Source organism: Sparus aurata, chromosome 20 (assembly GCF_900880675.1).
Source record: "Sparus aurata chromosome 20, fSpaAur1.1, whole genome shotgun sequence".
Lineage (NCBI taxonomy): Eukaryota > Metazoa > Chordata > Actinopteri > Spariformes > Sparidae > Sparus > Sparus aurata.
Window position 1 is genome coordinate 10,089,024 of NC_044206.1, and position 25,058 is coordinate 10,114,081.

General features: G+C 42.9%; 1 protein-coding gene across 1 annotated transcript; it reads right to left on the reverse strand.

Annotated features, from left to right (window-relative positions):
• Window positions 1–1,451: 1,451 nt before the first annotated feature.
• On the reverse strand, window positions 1,452–23,461 carry ubald1a (UBA-like domain containing 1a). The gene is made up of 3 exons (XM_030400615.1): window positions 23,052–23,461; window positions 22,286–22,345; window positions 1,452–3,851 (listed from the first exon to the last, which is right to left on the reverse strand). Exons 1-3 carry the CDS (start codon window positions 23,157–23,159, stop codon window positions 3,528–3,530), a joined length of 492 nt encoding a protein of 163 aa, XP_030256475.1. The 5' UTR covers window positions 23,160–23,461; the 3' UTR covers window positions 1,452–3,527.
• Window positions 23,462–25,058: the final 1,597 nt, after the last annotated feature.

Consider the following 25,058-nt stretch of genomic DNA (forward strand, 5'->3'; position numbering starts at 1 on the left):
AAAGAGAGAGAGAGAGAGAGAGAGAGAGGCCGAGGAGCAAGAACAGTCAGAGAGGTTTGTGACTTTGCAGTCTGGCTGGGTGGCTGTGTTAAATCTGCCTGGCTGAGAGGTAGCCAGGCGTGAGATTACGATGCATCCATAGTCTCCCACTGTCATTATTTACAAAACTGCTCTGGCTCTGGTGTCTGTAGTTCACTCACTCCTCATGCACTTGGGCAGAAGTGCTGCAAAAATTCAGTTCCTAAAAACGGCCACTTAAGGCCGTCTCCAAAAGCAAGCATATATTATCAGCAACGAGGGGCAGCATATCACCGGAGTAACTGCTTACTGCTGCCTACTGTATTCCGTTTATACATCCGAGACGTTAGTTACTGATAGCTCAGTTAGCAAAAGAGCTAGACGGACAACCAGGGGAAGTGTTGGCGTTCACACCACTTGCGCAGGAGCTTTGGATCAAGGTTTTCAGGCACAGGGCTAGCTGGTTAGCATGCTGCTTCAGTGGATATCTGTGCAACATAACACATAAATGACATTCTTCCAGAATTTTGGTTCATTTTTAAATGTTCTAAACGATGCTGCACCTTCACGACTCCAATGTTAAAAATGCCCGTTGCTACAGCATAGATTTCAACCTGTTTACAGCCTGGTACTGAAAAAACGGTCATTTAAGCAAATTTTTGTCATTCATGCCAACTGAACTGGGGACATGCTTTTATGTAACTGATATTAAAACTCAATTAATGGTGTGGCTGCTTTAAGCGACACCTAACTTTCTAGCTAGCCATCTCGCTAGTTGTCAGCAATGCATCTCTATCATGTTGCCAATAAGGGTAAAGCTGGATACAGCTCTAAAGGCAGAGCCTGTTAATTCCTATTAAAGCTAAGCGCCACAAGAAGGAAAATAGTTTTGCCTAAATTAACGTGCGTCTTCCACATAGCTTGTGCATTGTGCTGCCCATTGAGTGTGCGCACAAGAGACTTTCACCAGCAGAGAGGCTAGCGTCCATTTTAGCACAACGCTAACATGACTGGGGGAAAGAAAATAACAGAATGGTGTTACTTTCCATGTTATCAGGTCAGACAGCTCAAATTCTGATTTGTGGGGCGGTGACGCTCAAAAACTTGTATTCATCGTTTTTACAGTCGCTTCTTTCATAATGTAATCTCATGGGGTAAGTTTCTCTGGCCCAGTGTGCATCACTGGATGTTGCAATTACAGGGTCTGGCCACAATGACATACTGGATTCAAAGCCCAGCGCTGTTCCTCGGGGATCGGGAACCACCAAACCGAGCTCAACAAGGGCTCATCAGAAACCAACGAGTGACGTCATGGAGACCACACTGATGTCTTCTTTTACAGTCTCTGGTCTTCTTCAGGAGACCAAAGGACACTTTCTATGATAAGCCTCATATTCAGCTTTACAGCCAATACTCACACACTGCAGTGCTGATTAGGTTGACATACAATATTTATTTAGGTTCACAAAAAATGATAAGTTAATTATCAGGTAGTCCACAAATATTGTGGGAATGGTCTCATACAGCCATACAAGTGGGGAAACATACATGAGAAACCATTTAGGAACAGGCCCACCCAGAGACGCTCTGATTTAACCAAATAAAGTATGAAGCATGGAAAAAAGGATGATCTCAAACATTAGTTTAGTCTAAATAATAAAAAGAAAGTTGCTTATTTATTCATTATTATATCCATGATTTCCCCAATTATCTTTTTAAAAAAAAGACCTTCAGCTATTCAAAATATCTCTTCTTACTCTCTTCTCTGTTATCCAATGGAAAAATAATCCAAACAGGAGAAATTAAAAAAGGGACAGACCCTGCATTTAAAATATTGCCATATATCAGGGTCATCCCTGAACTGTCCCTCAGCAGTATCAATGGACCAGGGACCGGTCGAAAATCTAGAGACCTAAATGTTGTAAAAACCCCTCAGTAGTACAGTTTCTGAGGGTTTATATATACTGTATATCTGAAAGTAGTCTGTAGTGTCCCCAAATAGCCTGTGGTGGGCTTCCCGAAGCTGCCCCACACCCATTTTCTTCCTCGTTTCTCTTATCTAACAAGACATCTCATGAGAAACTCATCTATTGCATTTCTATTAGCTTTGGGATTGAGACCCACCACCCCACCCTCATCTTCAGCTCCACACACCCCCTCCCATAAACATGTCTCGACCTCATGTATGTTTGCTACAAAAGATGTTACACGTTATGAACACATCATGCAAAGTGGCAATTCTGTTTACAAAGATGGAGTAGTCGTGTTTTTCTTCTTTTTTCTTTTATAATCTGTAGCCATTTTAGCTGCGGTTTGATTCACTCCTTCCAAAAAAACAAATCAACCTGAAGTCCCACCCATTTTCAAAAGCCACCCCCCTTAACCACTCAACAAAAAAAAACAGAACAATTAGCATTTATAAACGATATTATATTAAACCATGATTTTATCTTTTTTTTCTTGTAATAACCCAAATCTCCAGAAAAAAGTGGACAGTTGTAGTCTTGAGTCCAGGTTTGAAAACTGTCAGGAAAGAGCCATTGCAGCAAGGATCGGTTAGCATAAACCAGAGTCGGCTGCTGCCTTTGAGAAAAAACCTTTAAAAACATGTCCTGCGGCGACGGTGGCGGCAACGGTTGGTTTAAGAAGAATCCCTGATTGGCTGAAAGAAGTCAGGTGACCACCAGGTGAGGTAAGAAAAGTCCCACCTTTGAGGATGGGGATGACAGTATGGAGGTGTTGCCTCTAAACTCTAATGTGTGTGTGTATTTGTGTGTGTGTGTGTGTATGTGTGAATATATATATGTGTGTGCGTGTGTGTATACATTTTTTGATTACAAACCGACCACCCGCTCACATGCGTACACACTCACACTCAAGTGCGTGTTTAATTTTTTTTTTTCTCTTTGAGTCAATCTCAAACACTGCATTGCAAAAGTCCCTCTCTCCTCATGCAGCACAGACAAGTTGCAGAAACGCCGGCGGCAAAAAACACCGGCTCAAACGATGGAGGAAAAAAAAAGTACTGAACAAAGAACTGAAAATTAAGTTTGCTGCCTTTTATGTCCTTGAACGTCACAGAGAATCCTTGGGCGTGACAATTGTTTTTTTGTTTTTTTTATTTCTGTTGTTTTGTTTTTTTTTAAGTTCAATAATATTTCTCTTATCTATGCATTTACTTAGGAAAAACTAACAAAGATTTTCAGTTGCTTTCTTATTACTATGTGTGTGCGTATCTTTTTTGTTTTTTTTTCTATTTTTGTATTGACATTTGCATTGGTTTTTCTCCTCTTCTTAAAATGTCCACGTTGAGTTTTTCTTGGTTTGCGTAGTTTTTCCGTCTTGTTCCACATCCTTTCATCCTTTTTTGGGAAAAAAAAGACCAAAACCCCAATTTCTACCCTTTATCACCTCCCTCCCTCCCCGTCATTATTCACCCCCTCCCTCCGCCCGTTTTCCCTCCCTTTCCTGAAGTGGAAGGGAGATATTTTTCAGTCCCGTGCTGCCCTTCATCTCTCGGCCTCCATTGCTACGCTAGCCTTCTGCTCGGCGCCCGCGTGGGGGTTCACGCCCGTGGGCCAGGCGGGGCAGGGCTGCATGGGGGGTTGCCCCTGAGTCCAGAGTCCCTGTGGAGGTTGCGGCACATTAGGTACGTTTGGTGAGACCCCCCAGCCGCCGACCTGGGGGGGCGGGGGTGAGGTGGCCATGGAGGCCGCCATGGGGCTGCCGCCGCTGCCGCTGTTGAAGCTCTCGGACGCCTTCAGCCGGGAGAACATGGTCAATGCGTCCGGGAAGTTGGGGGGCGTCGCTGGTGTGTTGGCTGGGGTGCACATCTGAGAATGAGGAGGGACAGAGAACAATGAATGCACGTACACAACATCTCTACTCATGCTGGAACCATTATAGATCTATTGACGATTGTTTAATTAATTAATCGATGAAAAAAGACTGATAATCATTTCAGTAATTTTTCAAGTACAAATGTACACTTTATATATGTTGATTTTCTGCATTTCTTTGCCATTTGTGATAGTAAATGAAGAGTCTGTGGATTTTGGACTGTTGGTGGGACTCAAGAAGCAATTGGAAATGGATTAACATTTTTCACACATCTTTGACATTTTATATACTTACAGATAATGGAAAATCAGCCGATTAATTGATAATGGAAGACGTGTTTGTTGTAGCCCTAGTTTCAACACACTTCTTCTTGTTAACATGTCAAGTCCACTGATATCTGCAGTAGAGCTGACAAGATAAGCTGATGAATCAAAATGAATCCATTTTGATGATGAGTTGAGTCATTTTTCAAGCACAAACACCAAGTTCACGGGGTCCAGCTTTTCTCAAATGTAAATACTGGCTAGTTCTTTGGTCTCCTCTGATGGTAAATTGAGGCTGATCAGATAAAACAATGTGAAAATGTCCCTTTGGCTCTGGGAAAATGTTGCTTTCACCATTTCTTTATTATTACTTCTCTTTCTTTTGGCATTTGAGTATAAGAAACAGTTAATTAATTCATACAGGAAAAATAATCAGCAGTTTTCTGAGTTTTGACACGGAATATGTTGTGAACTTATTGCTTTCCTCTGTGGGTTAAAGTCTACATGGGGGATCATTCTGCAGCTGTATCTCCACATTACTGAGACCTTTATCAGTGGAGAAACTGGAATCTTTTTGCCATTGTTTAATACATTTTTTCTAGCATGACTATTGTCTTTTACTGTAAAATCTCGCTGCTTTAAAGTGGTTCTTCCCTTTATTACAACACAATGATAAACTCCAATATTGCTGTAATGGAAAAACCATGTTATGCTGTCCGATTATCTCCAAGAAAAATGGGCCTACACCAACAAACAGAGTTACAGCAGCCATGTACGTTACAGGTCACATCTCAAAGGAAGTTCTCAGCTGTGTTTTAAAGCAGACAATCGGTCTAAAGAAGGCAAACTGCTGTGTATAACTGAAGGGAAAGTTAGGGGAATCCCAGGCACTCTATGCTTCCCCAGAGGGTCCTGATGATGACATTACAATCCTCTGTTTGCATCCACTTCCTGTTTCAACAGCAATATAACGTCCAGGACTTCCAGACTACAGAAATGTGGTCGAACATACAAGCAAACTCACACAACAAGTCTTTTTGGCTTCACTATATCCCCTTGTGCTCTAACCTGCTTCGACCCTCCTTTGTGGCAGCACTGTTATTGTTCTGCTGTCAGGAACACACACACACACACACACACACACACACACACACACACACACACACACACACACACACAATACAAACGTGTGCCCAAAACAATAATGAACCTACCACCTTGCAGCTAACCCGCCATGTGAACGACATGTTCGGCTGCTCAGAAATAGCAAGCCTTCATCCTCATCGCTGCTCCACAGCCTGCTTCCTCCTCTTTGTCCCTGTCCATTTGTAACCAGGAAAACAACAAGTACCTGCTGTACTCCACAGGGAAGCAGAGGTGGAGCGATGTTTAGCCAGGAGGCTTGTCCTCTAAAAATAAGATCCCGGGCTGGGAGGCTAACAGGGCAGGCGCCTACATGACAAAATAGCCCTGGATCACCAGGATCTAAACAATGGAAGAAAACTGCTCGGCAACTCCCAGGATTAGGAATGTGATCAAGACATGACAGAATCATAAATCAGATTCATTAACTATGATTCATATAATATCTTAAAGAGTCAGTTCACCCCAAAATCAAAAATACATATTTAACCTCGTACCTGTAGTGCTATTTATCCATCTAGATTGTTGTGTTGTGAGTCGCAGAGTTCTGGAGATATCAGCCTAAAGGGTTACTGTCTTCTCTTGAATATAATGCAACTAGATGACTAGTGCCAGTACTTTTGTTTTGTAAAAATCATCAACAATGTCGCTTACCTGGTTACTCAAGATAACCTATAGTCCTTGTTGTGAGCTGTTAAAATGATTTTCTTCCTACACCACTGTACACAAGGAAGTGTGTATCTACTAAGCTAACTAACGTTACGGCTCCACCATGGAGAATAATTGTGAGCCTAGATGCTTGTTTCCTTCTGCGATACAGTTAGGGGGTGTTGTTCAGAAGACAGAAAACAGATCCTACTAGGGCTGGGCAATATATGTCGTAATGGTTATAAGAGGTGTTGGCTTTTCCCTGTATTTAAGGCTACATTACAGTACAGGAATCTAATTTCCTGAATGTATTGGCACACTACTGATAATTATTTAATGTAATTAATGCCATTGTGTTGATATTTTGAGAAAGTACCCGCCTAATTCCATTTTGAGGGTTATCTTGTGTAACCAGGTCACGACTTCTAGAATGAGACATTGATTCTGCTTTCTGACACCCTGGGCACCAGAAGTTCTGTGCCATCTAATTCCATTATATTCAAGAGAAGGTAGATATCTCTGAAACTCCACAACTCACCCCATACAATCTAGATGGATAAACAGTGCCACAGGTGTCCAGATAACATTGCCTACAGATTCAGGTCAAACGTCTCTTTCTGTTTTAAGGGGGGTGACTTTTCTGGAAATGGGAGTCATCGGCTCCATGATTCAACGATGAGGAACAACAGCTGCAGTCACACATGGATACTGGACGAAGTATGTTCGCATGCTGAAAAGAGAGGAGAACAGCTGGAAAACAACATTCCCCTCACTGACAGGCAGAACTTGGGCTGACCTGCGCTATCTGGCTCCATCACCCAGAATGCTCAGTGTGTGACACGCTGCCTTTAGCGCACAAGCAGCCTTCAGAAAAACAACAAGGGTGACAGGAACATCTCTCCTCCCTTGGGGTGTAATCGGATCACTTTGCCCCCTAAAAGTGCTGCGGCCTGCAGGTTATAGCCCCGCTTATGTACAGTCCGGAGCTGGGGTTGAGGTAGACTTTTCTCAGAGTCGCACGCTGTTATGAAAGGTGAGTGTGTGCGCTCTGACAGGAAACGCTGGCTCATGTCTCTGGCCGTTTCCTGTGGTAAAGAGACACCCTGGAATGCTGAAGTAACCCCTGTGATCCTTCCTGTTCTTGGCGGGGGAGGCTGCTGGTTGGATTTGTCCGACCTCGTGATCAGCCGAGGGTCCGTGTGACTTGTGTTCGCGCAGGAAACAATAGCCTCCTGCCTCCTCGGAAAATAAGACAGAAAATGCTGACACGTGACCTTTGAAGACGTCGACTGAAGACAAAACCACGCCAGTGTCTCACAACTGCCCACCTCGCACTCCTCCACTCACAAAATAACACCACACACCTCTAAGTGTCGGCATGTGTGTCTGTCTTTGCAGGGGACCTTGGACGCAGACGGTATCGACCCACGGGGAAGAGGATCTGGTCCAAAGACACAGCAGCTGTCTTTTCTCTGCCAGGCTGTCTGAGAGTGGATCTGACCGCTTATCGGACACTGATAGAAGCTTCAACACAGCCCACACCTGTCAGTTAGTATTCAGTGATGATCCAAAGAAACATCATCAGCCAAACAAATGAGGCACATATATGGGAAATGCGTCACATGACCTGCGGAGGCATAAACTCTGCATGGTGTCCTGCGCTGAGATTAACATGCTGCTCTGGTGCAGCACACAGAGGAAGCAGGTTACTGTGTGATTTCCCCTTGTGTGCATTAAGCAGCCTAGTCGCAGATTAACTCTCGCTGCAGATCGAGAGTCAAATCCAATTGGCTCCTGGCCAACAGACAAGGCACGTGGGCCGCAGCAAGAGAGTTAATTTTTTATTTAAGGGAGTCACTACCTGTGTGTACACAGAGATGCATGCACATACACACACACACACACACACGTGCTGACGAAAATAGCAGACAGTATGTAGTTGCATCACACATACATCGTAAAAGAGATATGGATGAGAGGCATGTGAGGTACGCTGGAGATATAGCAGCTCAGCTCTGGATGGGGTTAGCTGTAGAGTTGCAGAGATTATCAAATTAATCACCACCGATTAATAATAATCATAACTGATTAATAGGTTTGAGGATTTTTTGAAGAAATTAAGATTCCAGCTGCTCAAATGTCAATATTTTCTGGTTGCTTGTTCATTAAATGACAGTAAACTGAATATCTTTGGGTTGTGGATAAACAAGATATTTCAGGACCTTATCAAGGGCTTTGGGAAACATTCATCACTGTTTTTTGACATTTAACAATTAAATCGATTGGTCAAGAAAATAATCGACACATTATCATTAGTTGCAGCCCTATTTATTTGAGAAACACAGGCTGAAAGGAAAGCAGTTCATTTGGGATCAACATATTTCTAGCTTTTGATTAAAAAGCGTGTGCACAATGATCTTTAACTGTGGGTTTAATAATAAAAAGATCTGTTTCATCTGTTAAGAATTAGTGTTAGCTGTGGTCTAATGACAAATGCACTAAACCCAAACTGTGTACATGAAGGATGACACAAAGATGTTCCTCGGAATGACGTTGTTTAATTTATCTAACAAGCAAAGATGTTTATGTGCCCATTTAAGAGCTGGTATCTTCCCACTTTGTTCTATGTGCTCTATAAATGTTTTCTCATGTCCTTTTGACTTTAACCATGTAACACTTTGTTTGTAATAAAAACAGAAACTGATTTTATAAATACAGATGATGCAATATGCCGGAGTTGGCCGTTCACACATGAAACATTTCAAGTGGCCGGTTACTTGGAGACGGACTGAAGATGAGGGAGAGGGAAAAGTTCACCCAAAAAGGAAATTTCAGCCATTATCTACTCACCCCCATGCTGATGGAAATTCAGACAAAGTGTTGCAGTCCACAAAATATCTCTGGAGCTTCACAGCAAAACAGCGTTGCAGCATTCTCCTAAATAACTCAAGTAGATGGTGACATTCAAAAAACACTCCCTACAGATTGTCCGGCATAATCCAAGTCTCTGGAGTATCTTTCAACATCATTTTTGGATTTTGGGGCTACTAAAGACTTGGATTGCTACAGACAAGTTGTATGGAGCCATTTTAATTTAATCAGCTTAATTGTTTATTTATGTTTTAAAGCAATTCCCCATCTACTTTAGTTGTTTAGGAGAATCCTGCAATGCTGTTTTGGTCTGAAGGTACGGAAATGTTTTATTGACAAAACTTCGCCCGACTTTCCATCAGCATGAGGATAGGTAAATAATGACCACATTGTGAGCTTTTTCTTTAAGAGGACCACTGCAACAAATGGCAGCAATTTCACATATTTTGCATCATTGGCACGTACATACACATGATTCAATCGTGTCATTGTGTTGATGAAAAATTCACTTTGCAGTCTGTGTGAACACACAACTAGAATTAGTGATATTTTAGAGAAACAAACAACAAATGTCATTCAGCCGAGGGATCAATGAGTCAGGCAGACTAAACCATCATGTTTAACCTAACAACCCCTCTGCACCTGCCTTCTTGTTTCTACTAGGGGATACGGCAAGCTAACAAAAAGAGTACAATATACGCACACATACATTTTATTAGAAATATTCTCTATTAGTACATGTTGGGGTAAGGGGTTAAGATATTCGAGATACATGTTATATATTTTTGAGCAGCCCTCTCAGTTGGGAGGGGCCATATGTAAAAATGCACAAACAACAACTGTGTGTGACTCTTCATGCGCCATCAGCAAATAATCTGTATGCAGATACAGTATTAGATAAATATACAGCAACTGGGCAGGAATGGATGCATTTGAGTTCAGTGATGTTAAGACAGCACATGAGGAGGTCTAGTGAGGTAAACCTTTTTTTCAAATCGAGGTTACTGTGACAGTTAATTGTCTGTCTCGTCTCTAAAAACACAGTGGGATGTAATTCGAGAAGAGTCAGCTCAGTTAACCCGAACAAATGGCTGTCTGTTGGCTCTGTTAGCTGGTTAACAATCCAGCGTGATGAAACATTAAAGATCAAGTCAGACTCGCAACAGGAAGAGTGCAGACATTTACTGTTGTGCTGTTCCTCTTCGGTCAAAACTGTTGAGACACACAAGCAGATGTTAAAAGCTGTTGTTGTATCAAGGTGAGGATGACGGGCTCTGTGCGTGTGTGTGGGACTGCAGAAAGTGTGTTACAGCAGCGAGGTCTAGACATGTATTCATGATACAGATGGAGAGACGGGGGGAATAACAGACAGACAGCCAGAGCCAGTTTGTGTTCAAAACAGAGCCAACAGAGAGGGGTTGCCATGGGGACAGCTGGTTATGAGGAAGCAGCAGAGATCTTGTTGACGGGGCCATGGCTGAGGCAGGAGCGGCTCTGCGGTCGCGCTGGCCCGGCTCGCTCCGGCCTGTCCTCAAGTGTGTTTGCCGAGCCCGGCATGAGGAACGCATGGCTGACAGGCAGCGACCACTCTAAACATGCCTGGCTTCATCCAAAAACCTACAACACTCCTCTGTGTACACCCGTGTGCGTTTGTCCACAAACACATGAGCTATTTCCAGTCCGACCGACCACATTCCTTAGGCATATCGTGTGTGTGTGTGTGTGTGTGTGTGTGTGTGTGGGTGTGTGTGTGTGTGTGTGTGTGTGTGTTCTTGCGCACGTGCCAGTCTGAAAAGAGGATCTTTCTATGCTCTTGCATACTTGTGCAGAGGGTCCAGTTACATCTCGCAACCCCAGCTGACCTCCCCTGTGTGACGTTTACCTCAGCACTACAACCACACACTCACATTCATCTCATTTCAGGCTCTCTGGATGTTTTCCGTGCAGCTGTCACAGGAATTAAAGGCCCAATTTTTTCTGATAATGTCATCGGCTTGTTTTCATTAACTTGTGTTATAAAAGACCAAAAGTCAAAAGTCAAATTCAAGTTATACTGAGAAAGTTATAGTTGCCAAGGCACAGCTAATGTTGGCAAAAAGAAATACACAGAAGCACCTAAACATTTTATTGTATTATGCTTGTTTTTTAAATGTATTAATCTTATCTCACCATGTCTACATTTTTGAAAACAGTACTAAAACAACTTCTCCCTCTCTATCATTTCCTCAGCTGTGAACGTGAATGTGAACCTATGACGTGTCTGTTTTCTCTCCCTTCTTTATCTTTCTCTCACTTCCCACTCCTCGTCTCCCTCTCCCTCCAGTCTGCGGCTTGTTGCATACAGTTCACACACTCTTCGTCAGCGCGAACAGCAAACTGTGCCGAGAGATCTGTGAGACGCGATAATCACAGCGAAGCATGCGGCCTGACATCCACAGGACCACAGTGTTATTGGAAATTAAGTTTCTGACTGTAATGTAACATTTAAGTCACTGTTTTACAGAATGTACATTAAACATAAAGTGCTTGGAAATTTGATTTACTACTTTCTAAATGCTAAGTAACACTTGTCTTACTCTAGAAACAAACTGCTTTTTAGCCAATTTGTAAACTTCATAAGATATGGAAGCAATCAAATTGAAATTCTGGATTTGGGGTATTATTCAAAACAGCACGCCGACAGGAATTGGTCAGAAAATGTTGCTTCACCAAGTCTTGCAAAATAACACATGGTGCACAACTGCAAAAACAAGACGAGGTGGGAGCACTGAGCCACCGGGCATCAACACTTCAGCATCTTTATTTGTTGAAGCCTCAGGCGAGGTACGGTGGTACGCTCAGCCTAAAATGTTTAGTTACACACAGTGAAACATGGTCTATTACCATTTCTACGTGTTTCCAAACTGTCTGCTGCTAGCTACCATCATTTCAACCTTGTTCAAATAAAACGTATTACTATTATTCTGTTTGCTGTTTAGTATCTCAAAATGTATTACTCCAAAGGTCTGCATCTGATGTTGATTCATGGTCAGAGGTCTGGAATGATTGGTAATAACAAAATAACATTTAATCAGTTAATTGATGTCACATCTCTCACCTCTTAAGACATTTAACTATTAAATAATGCTGCAGAGAAACATCTTGAAGATTATCAGAAATACAATTACAAGAAAATTTGTGAAATTGCTGGTAACAATTAAATAAGAATAAGAAGGCCTATGTAGAAGTGTATGGGATGTAATAATTTTGGCATATAATCATTCAATGTGTTGTGTTTAAAGAACAGGAAAGTTATAACAGATGAGGGGCTGTGTGTTTCAACGAATAAAATAAAAAGACAATACTTTGTGCCCATTCAAGCATAGGTTTCTGAGTTTACAAGGTGCATGTGAATGCAGCATAAAGTCCCTGTACGTGTGTGTGTTTGTCTGTGTGTGAAACTCCAACACAGTAAGCAGAAGACAGAAGCATTCTGTGAAAATGAATAACTCCAAGCATAGTGTTTAATTCATCTCTGCTTGCGCACAAACATCTACCAGCTAGTGTGACGCATAACCTGTCGACTTTTACTTGCCAAACGGAAGATATGCCCACATTTTGAGACTTTATCTGGCTCAGACATATTCTTACAACTTCATACAGACTCCTATGCTGATGTTGAGGCAAATGTTTTTTCCCTTCCCTTGCATCCCCTCCCATCCACATTGTGTACATTATAGCATTCTCCTCCTTGGCTGCAACGACAGGCCACGTTATAACCCTCAACTGATGGGAACATTTTACTCATCGATGATGGTGTCCTCATAATTCTGGACAAAGTCAAAAAAGCCACTCAATCCAACTGTTCCACTGAAACTGCGATACAGAGCACAGTTAAGGACTATTAAATGGGCATTTAAAGGGATATTCCGGTGTAAGTTTAATCCATGGTCTAACACACCGTGAAACTGTGTTAGACTCCCTCTCGAGAGATCAAGTTAGCAGACCGCTAATTTACGGAGTTTTATCAACCTCAGAAACGACCGCACGACAACAATACACTGCAGTAAATAGATCCAAATATAAATCGCCACCAAAAAGCCACAACTAATGCTCAGAACAGCACCAAACTTCAGCAACAGTACAAATAGGGTCTCAGCACATAGTCCGAGGCATCTAACCTCCGCTAGCTTAGCTGGATTTCAATTGGGAAGCTGACAAAATTTACCACTCTTCTGCAGCAGCTTCCTGTTGAAGGGAAGTCCCGACGACTCGATTACCGAGTGCAGTAGAGTTCCACGGCTCATGGATGAAAATGTATGATTATGACTCCATGGAAAAGCAATCAAAGTTCATGTGTCTTACCTGCCAGTTTATAACAGTTATTATCGAGAGCGGACAGGGAAAAGAACGGAACTGAGCATTTCTAATCGCACTCGGTAATCGTCGGGACTTCCCCGACCCGGAAGCTGATGGAGGAGAGTTGAACTCTGTTTTTAGCTTCCCAATAGAAATCCAGCTAAGCTAGCAGAGGTTAGATGCCACAGACTATGTGCTGAGACCCTATTTGTACTGTTGCTGAAGTTTGGCGCTATTCTGAGCATTATTTGTGGCTTTTTGGTGGCGGTTTATATTTGGATCCATTTACTGCAGTGTATTGTTGTCGTGCGGTGGTTTCTGAGGTTGATAAAACTCCGTAAATTAGTGGTCTGCTAACTTGATCTCTCGAGAGGGAGTCTAACACAGTTTCGCGGTGATTTAGACCATGGATTAAATTTACACCGGAATATCCCTTTAAGGGGTGTAGAGCTGTACAACACTAAAAAAAGGAACATGAACTCTTTAAATCAATTAAGGTTGAGAGGAGTAGCCAGATATGGACAGGAGATGACAAACTGTTGGCTGCACCTCATGTTGTAACTGGTGTTAAGAGCTGGATGTGTGGGAGGATGCTTAGGCTCCAGCAGCATCAGGTCTGGACTAGTCCTGGGTGCCTTCATGTCGTGCATGTTTAAAGCAGTTTATATGCATTTGGAAACATTCATTCTTTTTGTTTGGCATGTGGGAACAATGCCAGTCAATCCCTGGCAACACTGACTATGCAGGTCTCTGGTGCTGCAATACAGTATGTTCTGAACAACTTGCATGAACCCACATGGGACCAAAAAGAAGAGTATGAATGTTGACCAAGCCATGATTAGTAAGATAAAATCAAACTTGGCATCCAGATGAAATGAAATGCCTCTTCAGTATATAACAAATCACTGCCAGAGAGCTCAGAGAAGTCCGTCATGTTTTGTTAAGTTTACGGGAACTGGAATTGGATGTTTTGACGACATGCTTCCCAAATATGTGACCTCAACAGATGACGGTTTACCAAAACTCTGTCCAATAAACAAGCAGTGTGTGGGTCAATGTGACATCCAGAGCCTACTTATAACCTGGCAGTAAAAGCAGCGATAACCACAAACAAAGACGCAATAAAATAAACTTTTCCATTTATGGATTTTACAAAAGACATACTGATGTGGCTACGGTCTGATGTTACAGATGCTGTGAGACTGTGGAAATGAGGGCTACATGGAGGGGCAAGACTAATCAGTTAATAGAGGAAACAAGTAAAAAAGGATAAAACAGAGGAAGAAACGGTGACACCAGCTGATAGAGCGAGGGGACAGAATGAAGGATAGCCAAGAGAAGGCATTGCTGCTTTAGCTGTGCATGATTCTGCCTGTTAAATGTTTAAACAGCAGAGCTCTTATGTTGTGCATGTAAGCTAGCAGAGCTTTTTATTGCTTGTGGAGCTCGTGCTCAGCAGCTGGATCCAGTACAAACATGACCTACTAACAAATATGGCAACTACGCTAACCATAACAAGGATACTCATAACGATAATAATAATAATAATAATAATAATAATAATAATAATAATAATAATAATAATGATAATACTAAAACTTCCTGAAAATCCTGATTAATTGTGTGTGCGTGTGTATGACTTGTAAATTAAATATCTGGATGTTTCAAGAGAAGACTTGAACTGATAATACAAAACTAAAACAAACACAAACAGCTGATAGTTTAAAGGTGCACTGTGTAGTTTAGGCGAAGAAATTTTAAACTCAACAAACAAAATAAGCAGGGTTTTCCCTGCCATTATACGGCTTAGGCACGGCGCCCAAGCATTTTTGCCTCCCGCCTAAGCAGGGTTATCCCCAGACGGTGGAACAGCACCGCTACGCCGCTAGGTCAGCGCCGCTATACTCTGCGCACGACGGCGACGAGCGTCCGTCCGTCCCCCGGCTGACGGAGTTGATGACCGTCTGTCCGTCCGTCCCTGTCCCCCCCCCCCCCGGACTGACGGTGCGCCGCAACACAAAAAATTTCTGGGGAGAACCCTGATAAGCTAACTCACTTCGTTGTGATGACTGAGTAAACACACTGACCTTGAACGACAGCACAAGTTCAAACCGTTTTGCTTTGTTTGTGTGTGGCGGACCCTGCCACCTTTCTAGCTTCAAACAGTGTTCTGGGGACCTTATTTTTCTCTGAGAACAGCTTGTTTATTCAGTTATGGAAAAATTATATTAATTGCCTCATTAATATTGAAAAGAGAGAACTCTTACAAATTCTTTTACATATTTTAGAGATACCCAATACCTAACTGAGGGTATAAAACTAAACACCACCACCTTCATCCATCTGTTTGCCGACATCCTGTACAAGCTGCCGTCACATAACTTGTGTAAACACACAGACACATACCAAAACCAGACAAGCGACTCTGTCTCTGTGTTTTTATTATCCTGTCACACACTACATTTCTTTCAGAAACTAAATAAAGGAATAAACAGGTGCTGCTGGACATTTTAAGTGTCCTCCCCTCCCCTCCTCAACCTTGATCCCTCGCTCCTTCGACCTCACCCAGCTTCTAGCAGCTGAGCCCTGAGACTGTGTATGTCTGAGTTAATATTATACACACACATACAGAGGAGCATAGTTGGATTTGTGCTCACGAGGGCCTCAGTTGATCATTAGCCAGGCTCTGTTTTCATGTGCACTGTTGTGACACTGTATAATGCAGGAAGGAGAATGAGAAAGAAAAACAAAAAAAGAAAAGAGCGATGACAGAAAAGGAACAGAAACAGAAAGAAAACAGCAACTGACAAAAGATAAGGGGGTTGAGACTGGGTGGCGCAACAGCACACAGCGCTGGTCACAACAATGGCTAACAGGCTAACAATACATGTTCAGTGGCTCACTCGGATCTAGAAAAAGGAGTTTGGCCTGTCGACTGGTAACAGTCTGGTAACAGAAACCACTAGGCCAAAGGTCATCATGAGGGAAAATAAAACATGATTATGATGCAAACGCCAAAAGATATCTTTCTCAATCTACACTGTAGATCAAGTTCAGCTGTTATTTCACCTCACATGCAACCCATTTATTAGGCTCTCTTATCAGTGTCAGCTTCAAGTTTCACTCTGAACCACAGAACGCTTTTAATTAGATAAAAACTCAAATCAAAAAACTTATCAGAGTTGCCTTCCCAAAAAGCAAAGTGAGTAATTGATCTTACAGAGGAGCACACAGAAGCCCAAGCATCAGGACACACCTCAGTTTAAAGCTCAAAATCAAAATCAAAATCAAAAAGTCAAGTCAAGTCAAGTCAAGTCAAGTCAAGTCAAAGTTTATTATCCCACAGGGGGAAATTGCAGCCAGGTATCAACACACAACCAACGACACAACACACAAGATAATAAATAGTAATGGAGACAGCATTACAACACAGATAGACAAAGACAAGTACATGAGATAAGGATAGGCCAAGAGGCCAAGATAACTGGAATTGGTTGCGTCCTAGAAATTAATTAAATAACTGTAAAGCTAAGAGACAGGAGGTTCAAACATGGACTCAGTGATACGTCAAGGGTTATGAATGTGAACCAGGAAAGCAGGAAAGGGAAGGACAAGGCTTAGGAAGGTGACAGTGCTGGAATAGTAGGACGAGGTGGCAGCGGGCCGCTGTGAAGATGTCTGCTGACCTGAGACTGGCTGCAGCTAACCTGACATAACAGAGGCCGAGGAAACACAATGTGACAACACTCCTTCATGCAATAGGCATGGGTCCGATGTGCTGCTTGTGTTTCCTCAGCCATAGGCCAAACCCCTGTGTGTGCTTGTGTGTGTGTGTTTGTGTGTACTCAGTGACTCCTAGAATCAGCGTGAAACCCAATCTAACTCCACTGCTCATAAACACATCTGGTCCTCACAGCCATCCCACATGGATTCCCATTCCCAGAGTCCCTTGAGCCAAAGTTCCTGTGTGCGCCTGTGAGTGTGTGTCGGTGTGTGTGTGTGTTTTGCGCATGTGCCTTTGTGTGTGGTTAAGGTTCTGGGAAGTCGTGCTCCTGGAAACATGCAGGGCAACACGCTGGAACATGCAAAGCGCAGGCCAATCCTCTTCACATGTGGCTAACTGCTTGGCATGGCTGTGCGACATACGGATACAGACAACCACACGGACACACACACACTCACATATCCAGGAACAGATACATGCACACCCATTAACAACATTAACCCATCTAGACATGATTAACTTTGAAATCAGAGATGCATCGCTGCATACAAAAAACCCTGTAGATTATAGTGCGCCGCACACGCACACAAAATCATACTTGAAGACACCACCAACGACAGAAAAAAAAACTAGACTTCAGCTCATTCTGCACTTAATATATGTCCGTATGTAGTGGCTGCAGTGGAGCTGCAACAAATAAATGTTTAGTTGTAAAAGGGGCACTATGCCGTTTTGAAGAAGTGAATATAATATACATATATACAAATATGATCTTTACAAAATTAATGAGGTAATCATACAAACTCAGAAATAGGAAAAAAACTCAGAGGAAAATAAGGTCCCCAGAACACTGTTTGAAGCTAGAAAGGTGGCAGGGTCCGCCATATATAAACAAAGCAAAACAGTATGACATTGTGTTGCCCGTTTTGGGGAAATCAAAAAAGAAAGAATGTCATTAACTTGATCTCATGCCTAAACAAACTAAATAAACAAACTCTTCGTTTTCATGACTGAATAAACAACCTGACCATAAAGAACAACACAATTTCATACCGTTTTACTTTGTTTATATTTGGCAGACACTGCCACCTCTCTAGCTTCCAATAGTGTTCTGAGGACCTTATTTTCCTCTTATTTTTTGCCTCATTAATATTGTTAATATCAAAATTCTGCGTCCGAATTTATTCTCCAAAACTGCATAGCGCCCTTTTAAGAAACAATCCGAGTACCCTTTATATACTTCAGTTAGCCTTCCTCCATCTCCTGCAGTGATGATAAACGCACAGAGGCCGGGACAGAGAGAGAAATAGCAGCAGACAGTCGTCCATGTTGTCACATCGTGATTTATGAGGGTAATTATACCTCTGCTCTTCTGCATGGGCACACCGCACACTTCAAATCTCACTGGGTTGAGATCTTACATGGATGAGAAAGTTCAGATTTCTAAAAAACCTATCTCAAAAGCCACACCCAGACACCAAAACCAAATGTTTGTAGTTACCAGAAACACCCACTCAAGCAGCGCACACGCACACGCACACGCACATGCACACACACAAACACACACTCCATCCCTCCTCCTTTCTCCTACTGTGTATTTATATTGCCAGGAAACAGCCTTTAAACACCCTCACGCCCACTTTTATCACTGCCCTGCAGTACCCAATACTGTTCTGCTACGTCACTGCGCCTCATCAGTTGACACTGAACGTTGCCCTCCATAAAATCTTTTCTTTCATTTGTCTTGTGCGTGATGCTAGTGGAGAACAACAGTTATAGCACAATAAAAAAAAAGGTGATGACTGAAACCATGGAGCTGTTTGGTCATGATTGCTGGTTGCGGCAATGTAGATCAGGCCTGGTTGTGCTTACCGCTTATATTTACTTTATATGCTCGTCTAATTAATGAGGAAACGAGAAAGTCAGATCTGCAGAAAGGAAAAAGAACCAGGAGCTAAAACGAGAACTAAAAGTGTTTTACTTTTCTTTTTTTACATCAAAATACAAAAGCAAATCGGAGTGAGAACAGGAGGTGGATAAACTGCAGATAGGATTCACAAGGAAAATATTTTTATTAGCCTGACCTACTAAAAACAACATACTTTTCAGCATCATAGCCCTTACTCCACTCCTCCGCAGGGCTGCTGCACGAGGACCACCTCACTAAATGTTTTAACAACCATGACTCTGGCACAAATTACACACATGTGAAGCAGCCTTTGTGGCTTAGGTTAGTTCTTTTCCCTGCTTAGTCACATGATGGGGGGGGTCACATGTTCCCAGACGGCAGCAGAAAATCATCCAAGCTGGGCTACTTCCTCCTTTGTGGTCACATGAGGATTCATTCATTGACTTTGCTGTCAGTGTTTGAGCCCCACATGGAGGGAGATTCATCATGGAAACACAGATATCGGTGTCAACATGTCAGCGTTTTTCCTTTCAAATTCGTGGAGTGGTACAGTGAGCAACTCAAAGACAGACAGTTACTACACTGTCCAAAAATACTTTCCAAGGAAATCCATTTAAGGCAGTTTTGCTTACAAATGACCAATGATTTCCTGTCTTATTACTCAGCATTGATGTGACAAAAGTAGCAGAAATAGCTCAGACTTTTATCAAGGCAAATTGTTCAAAAATGCCTCAAAATGAGGTTTGGACATTCCTAAAAAAAATGTCTGAAAACAAAGAAGGCAAGAGTGCAAAAATATGTGCATGATATTTGATGAGAGCGATCAGCATCAAAACAGCCAGAAGCAACATAAATACAACTTTGACCTCATGCATTCCAAGTATGAGCAAACATGCCGGTACGTCGCTCTGTTCTGTGAGAGGAAGCTGCTTTGAGAATGATGGTAAAAGAAGATGATGAGGACGGGGAATGATTATAAAATTCTCAGACAGGAAACATAAATGGCTAAGTGAATTCTAGGTCCTTCTGCATCTGGAAACAGAAAGACGAAGGAGAGTGAGAGTGTATAAACTAAAGAGAGACGGGCTGCTTCTGGTTATACCGGCACCCCTCCGCTGTGAAAGGGTCCATTTTGGGCTGGCGTGAGCGTTGCATCCTGTAGGAATGTGTTGCGGTGGCACTGTTTGTAAAAGCAGGGCGTGTGGAGGAGATGACTGGGAGGGGTTGGACTGAGCTAAGGGCCTGGGTGTCCATCGTGGGACATAGATGTAACCTTTGATTGCCTAATTTAGGACAAGTGGACAAACTGTTTATCGGTCTCACTGAAAGAGACTTAACATACACACACAACAACAACAAAAACAGACTTAAATGTGTGCCTGCGCACAGATAGTAGTCAAAGCACCGGCACTCCCCTGGCTCTAGGATTGCTAGTAAAAGGAAATCATAATGACAGGAGCTTTAGCTAAATCCTCGCAGCATTACACAAGACTGTACTGATGAGGGGGTTAACTCAACTCGCCATTTGATATTTGATACAGGATATAAACCTCTGACATACAATGCACAAATTATGAATTAGCAAAGCGCATGTGAACAAAATCAGACTTGAGTAGGCCTGCAAATCCTCTGCAGACAAGCTTTGTTTAGAGATACAAATGTGTTTCTTAAACAACTGTGCTCTTGTATCCAACATGGTTTATCTCCCATGATGCCATATTTAGATGGGAAAGTGATTTTGCGCATCACGTTCAGCCTCATGCATTGTTTCAGTACCTCAAAAACAATAGAATAAAGCAGCTCACTGAGCAGTATCCATAAACCAACTGACCTACATGACGTCCTAACCCGCTGCACTGCCAAGAACTGCATGTCTACAGGCTATCTGTTGGGGCCAGCAGGGCTGGGGGTGAGGCTTCTAGCCAAAATAGCGATCTCAAGGATGAGTTGAGCTTGTGTTGTTAGGCAAAACATTATAGCAACAGCATATGCAACAGAAAATGTAACTTAATGTCGTTCATGTTTAGATTGAGGGACGGAGAGTTAAGAGTGAGAGCGAGAGCAAAGTGGATTAGATCTGTATACCGGTGAACACTGTGGCCTGATAAGCTGCAGGAAGGTTGGACACGCTGCCCTACTGTAGTACTTTTGTGACTCACACACACACACACGCACACACATACCCACACACACACTCTGTGCATGCTCCAAATGCAGCCGCATGCATGTAAAGCACGAGAGACGTGCGCACATTCTGGCGTATGCAACAAAAGGGAACGTGAACTTGTGATTATGCAAGAATGTTTCTGCAACAGTAACACCACAAACACGAGTAGGTGCTCTGCATCCCGACTTTCATTAGCCAGTGTCTGCGGCAATCAAGCTCAGCCCTGTTTGGCAGACAGAACGGCACAGCTCTTGGCAGATTGTTTACTCTCGAAATTAAAGTGAGACATTTCATGAGCTAAATAGAGGACGGAGATGCTCTTATTTACTGCTCTGATAATAAAGGAGGTGTGCCTTTCTTTCTTACAATAAAGCTGTGATAAACATGATTCAGCTTGCCGTGAACTGTTTTGATTGCCAACTACAATGAGGCTATAAACGTACACACACTGTACAATAAAAATCCCAATCTTGTTCCTTTTCTTCAAACAGCTTGATGGCAGCTAAAAAAATATATCAACAGTGTCGTCCAAAATGCCCCCACTTCCGCATCTTCCAGAGGGCAGCTGTTGCTGGATGCTGCCATGCATGCAGCTGCAAACAAAGACTAGTGTGCTGCCAAAGTGGGCTGCTGCTGCTGCTAAAAGCCCAAATACTGCTAGTGTTTCATAATGTTCAACGCCTGTGTGTGTGTGTGTGTGTGTGTGTGTGTGTGTGTGTGTGTGTATGCAGAGTCTCCTCCAGCCCTAACGCCTTCCAGTTTACTCTGCTCCAATTCGACTGCCCCCAGAAAATGTGTGTCGTGTCAGGCGGCACCAGCAACCCCAAACAGTCAAATTACTGAGAGGCAACTGCACGGGTGTCTATTTGAGAGAGGCAGCTGTCCTCTTCCTGGAAAGGGACTTTTTTTTTATCTGTCTTACCTAGAAACTGAGGGGGCCCTTCCTGTAGTTATGCACCTCAGCTGACACAATAAAAAACAAAAAAAAATGAAGAATTCCTTCTATCTGCATTTAGCTCCTTCTTTCTCCCACACATTACCCTCTCCCTCTTTCTTGCTTTCTTTCTTTCTCTGTCAGTGTGGCTGCTGCGGCTGCATGCCTGCCTGTGTGTTTATTTCTGGAAGCTCACAACATGGCCGACATGTGCTTTGTTATTGTTAGTACAACATCATCCCTCTTGGCCTATAAGGGCTGTTTATGGCCCCCCTCCTCCTCCTCCCCTTGTTCCCCATCCTACCCCAAGCAACACATCAGCCTTAAAGATATATTAGCACGAAATCAGGCTTGTTAGAATTACATAAACAGAATAATAAACAGTGTGTTATGATCACCACCACCATCACCTCCTCCTCCTCGCACTCACCATTTGATGATGATGGCCATATGGAATATTTGTTTCTTGAAAAAAGGCACTGAGGGCAGTCTAAAAAACACAGAGAAAATGAATGAGATTTGGTGAGAGAAGGAGAAGAAAGGGCACTAAAAATAGCTGGGAGGGGGGGAGCATTTTGTCCGATCATCGCTTGTTTCCGTGCTGATTTTAAAGCAAACAATACAGCGAGCTTGCGGGGCGAAGGAAAAAATTTACAAGCTGGATCTATATTGGCTTGACCGCAGACTAAACAATGAAAGTACTCTTTAGTAGGCTAGTCGATACAACACGGCGGTCATCTTCATTGCGTAATCGCACTCGCTGGCCTCGCCTGTACACTGCTGTCATGTGTCGGATTATAGTATTTAATCTAGAGTAAAGTCTAATTGGATATGCTAGCTGGACGCTCTGCCCCACTGCTTTACTGTGCACTCCCTGCAGATTTACTCCTGCTAAAGCTCACACAAATACACACATACATATACTTTAAATAAAGTAAAAGTTATTCTTTGAGAACGGGCCGACTCCTGGCCACCTAAAGGGACACACAGCGAACACTAACGCTTTGTTTTGTGTTGCTCAAAAAGTGTCGAGAGGTGGACAGGCGAGCTCGCGCCGGGGCTAACCTAACGGTCGGTCGGACATAAACATTAGCCGTGTGGCTAACGTTACTCTGCCGACTCTAGCTAACGTTAAAGCCTTTATCATTCTTATGTTTCTGTTCCTTCTTCTTCTTTTAATTATTATTTTTTTTTACCTCGAACTGCCAATGTGCCGCCTGCAAAAGCTGCTTCGCCTGGTCTGCCGCACAACCCGCCGTCAGGACGAACTGGTTAATCATGACTTGATGTTTGAGTTCATCCATTTTCGACGAAGCCCCGTGTCCAACTCGCGGCGACTGGCTCTGAGACAGACTTTCGACCGTTTTTCCTTCTCTTGCTTCACTCTTGTTGTATTCCGCTCCTCTGCCTCATTCGTCCACCATTACAGCCGGTTGAGCAAACACAAATATTTACTGTAGGAGCGGTAGTAGAAGGAGCGCGGCGTGATTGACAGGCGGCAGCGGCCAATCAGGTGAGAGCGTCGCCGGTGGGATTTGTATGCTGCGAGCGGAGGGTCTCGGCTCGGCGTGTTTCTTCACCGACTGGTGTGTGTCCGTTTGTACACTTAAACATACGTTAGACGAAAATGCTCCATCGCAGTGCGTGCGTTTTAAATTACAACACACACGTGGCGTTGGAGGCGCCGCGGAGGAGGTGAATTCCCACTCGAGTGGTCCCACAACGGGTTTGTTTTGGACTACAACTACCGTGAGCACGCGCTTTGTTTGTAAAGCTCCAGAAGGCAGACTTTTGTGAATGACGGCCGCTCTCGTCCAATTCCCAGGCGCGCTGTGTCACTATCTTGCCAAATATGGTAAACAAATCCACCATCGCCAATTACATCGCTCGGAGTTAAATTAGGGGACAGCCGACAGTCATGGGTGAATATATTCAGAAGCGTCGTGTCTCCTCTGCGCACTTCTCCTCATAAAGCACATCTCACCTCTCAGTGTGTGTGTGTGTGTGTGTGTGTTAGTGTGTATCCCATCAGTGCCGCAGCTTATCTGCACACATCAGCGCGGACTGCGGCGGTACTACATTCCCATTTTCGCCTTTTGTTGTGTAATAACACAGCGAGCATGGGTTTTCAACTACAGGCTGCTGCTTTGCTCAAGGACACGACAGAGGGGGCTGACAGAAGGACAGTGATGACTGTAAAAAAAAAAAAAAACTAATAATAAACACCCAGCTTCATCTAGACGGCCAAATTAAAGGCTTAATTACCCTGCAACTATACATTTCTGAAACTAATGAGCATATAATAATGGATAATTGGTCATTTGTTATTTTGGATGGCAGTCTGGAGAGATAGCAAGTAAGAAGAATGCAGTCATGTGTGGTGACTTACACAAAGGTGGTATTTGTAATAACACACTTTATTTTTTATTTTTTGATACACACAAGGCTAGATCAAATCAGATGGAGAGGTCAAGAGGCCATCGGGCTCATATCAAGGACCCCCTTAATTATTTAACATAATTTGGAAAAACGCAAGTACCAAATATCACACAATAAACAGAAAAAAAGAAATCACTAGACAATGAACAATGAATGAACAATTGAATACAATACAATAGAGTTACACTGAAATTATGTAATTCTTCAAATCCCCCCCTCCTTAGCTTATTATATTTGAGAATACTCTCCAGCCCAACAATAAATCCCCTGCCTGCACTGATGAAGGAGGATTAGGGCGAGGATGGGAAATATCCAGGCTACTAAAGCAGCAGTTTTTTAAAAAAATGCAGGGCTGTGTGTAAAATGAGCCCTCTGATGTCAACACACACACGCACACACACACACACACACACACACACACACACACACACACGCACACACCGCTCAGAATTGTGGGAAACTGTAAACTGTAAACATCCTTTTATCAATGGCATGTTTGTAGCAGCTGTTTGAGAGAGGAGAGATGGAAGAAAAGGTTGGAAATACTGACACCTGCTGGTAAATAGATGGGAGGCACCTAGTGAAAAAAGACAATTACTGTAACACTGGGGGGGAAGTTGAGATTATTGACATCCATGGTAATTAAATCATGTTTTTACACATTCTAGTGTGACCTTGGATGTGCTCACTCTGGTTAACAATTGACAGTTTGTTTGTTACCTGCAGCTCGTTTCGGTTTCGTTTATGGGCACTCGCCATACCAT

Bases quoted from the DNA above. Each gene is read 5' to 3' on its own strand.
- ubald1a (XM_030400615.1), bottom strand. From the start codon at position 23,159: ATGGATGAACTCAAACATCAAGTCATGATTAACCAGTTCGTCCTGACG. The intron at 22,346-23,051 runs GTAAAAAAAAAT...TGTGTTTTTTAG, and splicing joins CGGCACATTGGCAGTTCGAG to ACTGCCCTCAGTGCCTTTTT. The intron at 3,852-22,285 runs GTGAGTGCGAGG...CCTCATTCTCAG, and splicing joins ATGGCCATCATCATCAAATG to ATGTGCACCCCAGCCAACAC.